At 41.3% G+C, this 5,849-nt stretch overlaps 1 protein-coding gene across 1 annotated transcript; it reads right to left on the bottom strand.

Moving 5' to 3' along the window:
* Nucleotides 1-2,973: 2,973 nt before the first annotated feature.
* On the bottom strand, nt 2,974-5,322 carry LOC108249018 (stathmin). Its single transcript, XM_017438144.3, has 5 exons — nt 5,221-5,322; nt 4,144-4,187; nt 3,897-4,069; nt 3,619-3,810; nt 2,974-3,533 (listed from the first exon to the last, which is right to left on the bottom strand). Exons 2-5 carry the CDS (start codon nt 4,157-4,159, stop codon nt 3,462-3,464), a joined length of 453 nt encoding a protein of 150 aa, XP_017293633.1. The 5' UTR covers nt 4,160-4,187; nt 5,221-5,322; the 3' UTR covers nt 2,974-3,461.
* Nucleotides 5,323-5,849: the final 527 nt, after the last annotated feature.

Here is a 5,849-nt window from a genome sequence, read left to right as displayed (position 1 = left end):
TTACAGATTTTTTTTGCACACAATTTTTTTCGTACAGAGTTCCCAGAATATTCATAAATACATTATATGCTCTGTTTGCATCACCAACATACACTTTTTGCCAGCTTTGTTTTTTTAAGTCCTCTCTCAATTTATCCAAAGCTTTTTTTGTTGTGTTTATCATTATCTTATTTGTTTTAACTGCCGGTTTGGTACATTGATAATGTTTATAAAAAGTAAAGACAGGTAAATGATCACTTATATCTGTTGTCAAAAGTCCACTTAAAACCTCTCCGTTTCTATCATTCGTAAAAATATTATCAATCACTGTTGCAGTTAATGTTGTAATTCTTGTTGGTTTCGATATTAAAGGATAGAGGCCCAAACTAAACATTGTATTTAGAAACATAATATTTGAATCAGTTTGATTTCCTAAATCGATGTTAAAATCACCACACAAAAAAACAGTTTTACTATAACTCATTACGAAGAGCTCAATGATTTTATCGGAAAATAGCTCTATATTTGCGTCTGGTGAACGATACACACAGCTGATTATTATATTCTTAGAATTCTCATTTAATATCTCAATTGTAATCATTTCCATCACACCATCAATGGCTATTGACATACTATCCTTGACCTTACATTTTATTTCCGAATTGATAAACAATGCAACTCCCCCACCTCTTTTATTGTTTCTATTCCTGTGATATAATTCATATCCTTCTATTTGTACACTATTCATATTTTCATTGTTGAACCATGTTTCTGAAACTGCTATTGCACTGAAACGTCTATTTAACTGTTTTAAATAGTCTGTTATTTTTGATAAATTTGCATTCAAACTTCTGCTATTGAAATGAATTATTGATAGACCTCCATTTAACATTTTATTACCCTTAAATTGTTCTTCATTATAATATTCACAGTGATTATTTTCTGGAAAGAGATTTATATCTATCATACCATCTACATTATATATTTTAGTCTCTGAATCTTTGTGAATGTCCATATTTTAAATGTGTACTATGCCCATTTTCAGTAACTTGCTTTAGATCATTTTGATTCAAACTGATATCTCATTATGATGTTTGTCCACTCCTGAACTCCTTTAACTCCTTTAACTCATTTATCATTTTTGCTTGTGACCCCTCTTCCACTCTAATCCAGACATGCCCGTTTCGTGTCCAGGTTGCTGTGATGTGTTTCTGTTTTTTTAAGAACCTTGCCTCTCTCGCAATGTTGCCATTTTTTTTTTGTTAAATGTTCATTGATGTACACTTTTGTTCCCTTCAACTTTTTGCCTTGCACTAAGAGGTCATTTTTTATTTTTCTACTGATAAATTTGATTACAATTTTTGGTTCGTCTGCCTTGCTAGGCAGGGTATGACAGATGGATATTGTCTCTTTTTGAATATGAATGTCTTTACTGTGTAAAAAGGTCAGTACCTGTTGTTCAAGAGTTTGTAGTTCGCCTTGTGGAGCTTCTTCTGTTGTTATACCTCCTGAAGTGACTCGTGCGTATGATCGATGTTTAGTCTTCAGTCCAGTTATAATTACTTCGTCTCTTCTTGAATATTGCTCCATGTCGTCCACTCGTTTCTCCAGTTCAAATATTCTCCTGTCCTTCTCCTGCACCATCAACTTCAGTGTTTTTACTTCATCCATTAGCCCCAATAGCTTTTCTTGTTGTGAGGCTAGCTTAGTTAGCTCTGCTGACATGAAGTTTAGGGATTTCCTAATCTCATCCACGTCCTCCGTTCCAGCAGGTCCTCTGTCCCTGCCTGATCCACGTCCACTCGGCATGACTCAACCACCAGTCTCCAATCTCGCTGTTCAGCTTCCTCGCCACCGCCGGTTTTCGTCGCGGCCTGCCTTCAAAAGACTTTTATTTCTTTTAACAAAAGAAACAAAATCCAAATGTCTCAGCTCCTTTGTTCTTTCAGCTTGTTGAGCGTTGTTCTGAAAACTCTAAAGCTCTCCGTCTGACTAATTTGAATGAAATTCTCTGAAAATCATTGGATGTACATACAACTCATTAACCTCTAAAACCAGCCTGATTCAAGATGGCGTTCGCAGTTAATATTAGAGAACACAAAAGTGGTTATAGCTTAGTCATTTCACAGATACGGAGCTAAAATGTGGTGTGGTTAGGGCAGTCGTCCTCTAATGACAGAGTTGGAGGTTCAGTTCCTGGCAGCCATGTTGGCATGTCCCTGGGAAAGACCCCCAGTCCCTCAGACGTGCCCCGTTGTTGCAGAAATGGAGTTTAAAGCACAGATTGGACTTTCTGCAGTTCTGTGTGAGTGTGGATGGGTTGTGTTGTTGTTAACCAGGAAGGAGCTGTATAAATACAGACTTTTTGCCATTTTACTCATTGCTTAAAACTCCAGCATTACCTGTTAGCAAAATATCTCATGAACCACTGGATGGATTTTAATGAAACACTCAAATTATTGTCCATCCGCAACTGATTACTTTGTGGGCTCAATTCAAGATGGCTGCAGCAGCTAATCAACATTAAACACTAACATGTTTAGCAGATACGGAGCTACAGTGGTTGGACCATGACCCCACCTTCATACATCCATTCCTTCAACAAATACCAAGCCTTTAAATATAAAAGTTTGTATTCAAATTGATACATTTGTACACACCAAGTTACAACTTGAAAAATAAACTAATTGTGAAAATAAACCAAGTAAAGTGATTTCTGGTTGACTGCAGACTTGAATTTATCAGATCAGATTAAGAAGAATGTTTTTCTTAGAAAGCAGAAAAAACACCAGACAAATAACAGCAACCAAGAAGCTTACACTTTATTTGTTTTAGTACAACAGTTCAAGTCAACTAGTCACTTTTTTACCCCCCCTTTATTGAAATGCCAAAGTGTTTTGCTCTTTTGCATTTCGTGTGTAAACAGCTGCTTGGCGAGACTCTAGACGGAGCCGTTCTCTGCATTTCCACGTTAATTCACAGCAACGAGTCATGTGCTTTGAAGATGAGCCCAGATTTATTTACAGAAGTGGCACAGAAACATGACCTGCAGGAGAAAAATCAGCAGAGCTGCATTAGACAGACACCTCGATCGAACCTTGTGCTACGTTTTAAATATACAGTAAGTGCCGAGAACAGGTGTGCTTCACAGACAGTTTTAAAACGCACTATGAAACAGGTGGTATTAAAAAGATCGATGCATAGAAACATGCTTCCCACGAAGGTAAGAACACGCAGTTAATTTTAGAAAAAAAATAAAGGGGGGGGGCTGAAGCTGCGATGACAGAAGCTACATATCAGATGACTACAGAACACGGGGAGGAATGATCCACAACCAGCGCAAGTACACTTAGAGCAGGAGATCCGAAATATTCACAACTTGTATTTCAAAAGGTGAAGAGTGAAAAACAATACTGGCTGAACAAAAAATAAATCAATCTTTGGATACGTAAAAAACCCTATACAACGGCCGTTTGTTCCTTTCAGTCCTCCGAGGTTCCTTCTGACGGGTCTTTGGTTTCTTTGTTCTTCCTCACCTCCTCAAACTTCTTGTCCTGTTTGAAAATTAAAAACAGAAGTTGAAGTAAACATCTGGCACCAGATTGCCTCGTACACTTGTGTTTAGCAGAAACGCCCAACCTTCTCTTTGAATTTCTCATTCATGGCTGCCATGAGCGCCGTGCGGTTCTCTTTGTTGGCCTCCATCTTGAGATTAAGCTTCTCCTCAGCCATCTTGCTGAAGTTGTTGTTCTCCTCCATGGCTTTCTGTTGCACTTCCTTCTCGTGTTCACGCTTCTCCGCCAAATGCTTCAGGACCTCGGCTTCGTGATTCTGACGGATGGGAAGCGCTGGTTTCAGTTTATTCACAATGATTTCAATAAAGGGCTGCAACAAGTCTGAAGACGTGAAGCGTTTACCTTACGCCTCTCCTCGGCAGCGTCCAGCTTTCTCTGGATCTCTTCCAGTGAGACGTCCTTCTTTTTGGGAGGAGACAGGGGGAACTCTCCTTTCCCATCAGGGGCGGGAGCACCCAGGATGACCTCGAACGCCTGGCCAGAAGCTCGCTTGTCCAGCTCCTTCACCTGGATATCTATAAAAATAAAAACAAAGACACTGACAGTTTCCACCCAGTTAGAATTAGGTTTTCATTGGAACAAGGTTTACCTTCAGCAGTGGCCATTTTTAAAGTGTGCTGCTGGTCAAAACACCTAAAAGAGAAAAAAACAAAAACAGTCACACATATGGTTGTGTTTGGGAGAAAAATACCATTTGAATCCAGCAGCCTCTAGTGGATGGTTTACACAGTTTGTGCAAATTAAAGCCCACTAGTGACACCAGGTGGCAACACTGATCCCTGCAAGCAACCACCGCCCATCCATCCACACAAACCCAGCCCAGACATTCAGCGCCTTTGTTGATGTTCGCCGACATTCAGAAGGATGTGGGAGCAACTGGGCCCGCCTCAGACACGCAGGGAGGGGCCTCTCCGGGGCCAATCTGCTGCCTGCTAGTTCTCAAGACAAGACAAAAAAGTCACATTCTGCTGAAACAAAAGGCTGTGGTGGGGGAGGCAGTGCCAGGTGCAGACGAACCCAGAAATAATCCAATAACCGTGAGAGGAAGAGGCAGATCCACAGAAAATCATCCTCCTCACCATCAGGGAGCACCTGTTCCAGCACCATGTGTTTGGAGCTGGGGGGGGGTAAGGGACAGATGGAGACAAAGCCAGCTCAAGAATCCTGAACTCAGCTGTCAGGTCATTGATTCACTTCATCAGAGAGACCCCTCCCTTGGCTTTGCATTAAAGCTAATGGCTGCTTGTTTGTTTACCTAGCACATGTAAAAAAACGCAATAAATTGAGTTAATTTCAAACCCTGTCGCCTCGTTTCTCATTCCATGCAGATGGCAGCTGATGAGACTCAGCTCAGTCTAACAACAAGCAGCTGCACACAATGGCGCTTTGGACGAGCAGCTGCAGACAAACAAAGGGGCGCTCAGCCAGGAGACTTCTGCAGACTTAAAACAAGCTTTTCACACGAGGAGCGAATCCGAGCCGAGAAAATCAAATGTCGTCGGTCTGCCTCCCTCAGCCCGCCAAACCGAGACACCAAAAACACCCAACAATATCCAAGCTTCCCACCTGAACCGCGGTACTTCAGAAACAAGGACATAAAAAACACCGACCTGACCTGTGTAATCCCTTACAGACCTGAGGCAGAGATGCTGCCAGTCACACCCACCTTCAACAAGCTGGATGCTGCTGAGCGCCGCTCGTCTCACCTCACCGCCAGTCCTGTCTGCGCGCGAGCCACACAAGCTCGCGGATAAATGGACCACAACCTGTGTCGTCACGCGCCTCTCCACCAATCGCCGTCTGGCTTCTGTCTCCCGGGGCATTTTGGGATTGTAGTTTTTACGCTTTGAACTAGACTCCGTTCTGTCAGATATTAAGGTTCAGGCTTTACGGAAGCGTATTCACCCTTTCACCAAAGCAATAAAGGCATCTTATCTCATAATTACGAGACATGGATCTGATAATTATGAGATAAGATGTCGTTATGAGATAACTGGAAAGGCCTAGAATCACTGCCCAGCAGCCGACAGAGAAAAGTAACAGGAAGACAGTCCTTTTCATCCCAGTCTGATCCTCTGATCTTCTGTCCACTTCCTGTTTTCTTCTCACTGTTTCTGATGGTATATTTACACTGGAGGCTATTTTATTAGCCTCATTGTAAATAGTTCCAAAAGTATTATTGCTTTCATGGCTCTTTATACTGACTTTTGACATTTAGTTTGTTTCATAAGTCATGATACCATTTATTACATAAACCAAAAGGTTTTAAAGAATTCAGATGGTAAGCCGTCTGAA

The sequence above is a fragment of the Kryptolebias marmoratus genome, linkage group LG5 (genome assembly GCF_001649575.2).
Source record: "Kryptolebias marmoratus isolate JLee-2015 linkage group LG5, ASM164957v2, whole genome shotgun sequence".
Lineage (NCBI taxonomy): Eukaryota > Metazoa > Chordata > Actinopteri > Cyprinodontiformes > Rivulidae > Kryptolebias > Kryptolebias marmoratus.
This window is presented reverse-complemented; position numbering and strand designations above follow the sequence as displayed.

Excerpts from the sequence above, each read along its gene's own strand:
- LOC108249018 (XM_017438144.3), bottom strand. Across the intron at positions 3,811-3,896 it reads CTGCCGAGGAGAGGCGTAAG|AATCACGAAGCCGAGGTCCT; the intron begins GTAAACGCTTCA and ends CCCATCCGTCAG. Across the intron at positions 3,534-3,618 it reads ATGAGAAATTCAAAGAGAAG|GACAAGAAGTTTGAGGAGGT; the intron begins GTTGGGCGTTTC and ends ATTTTCAAACAG.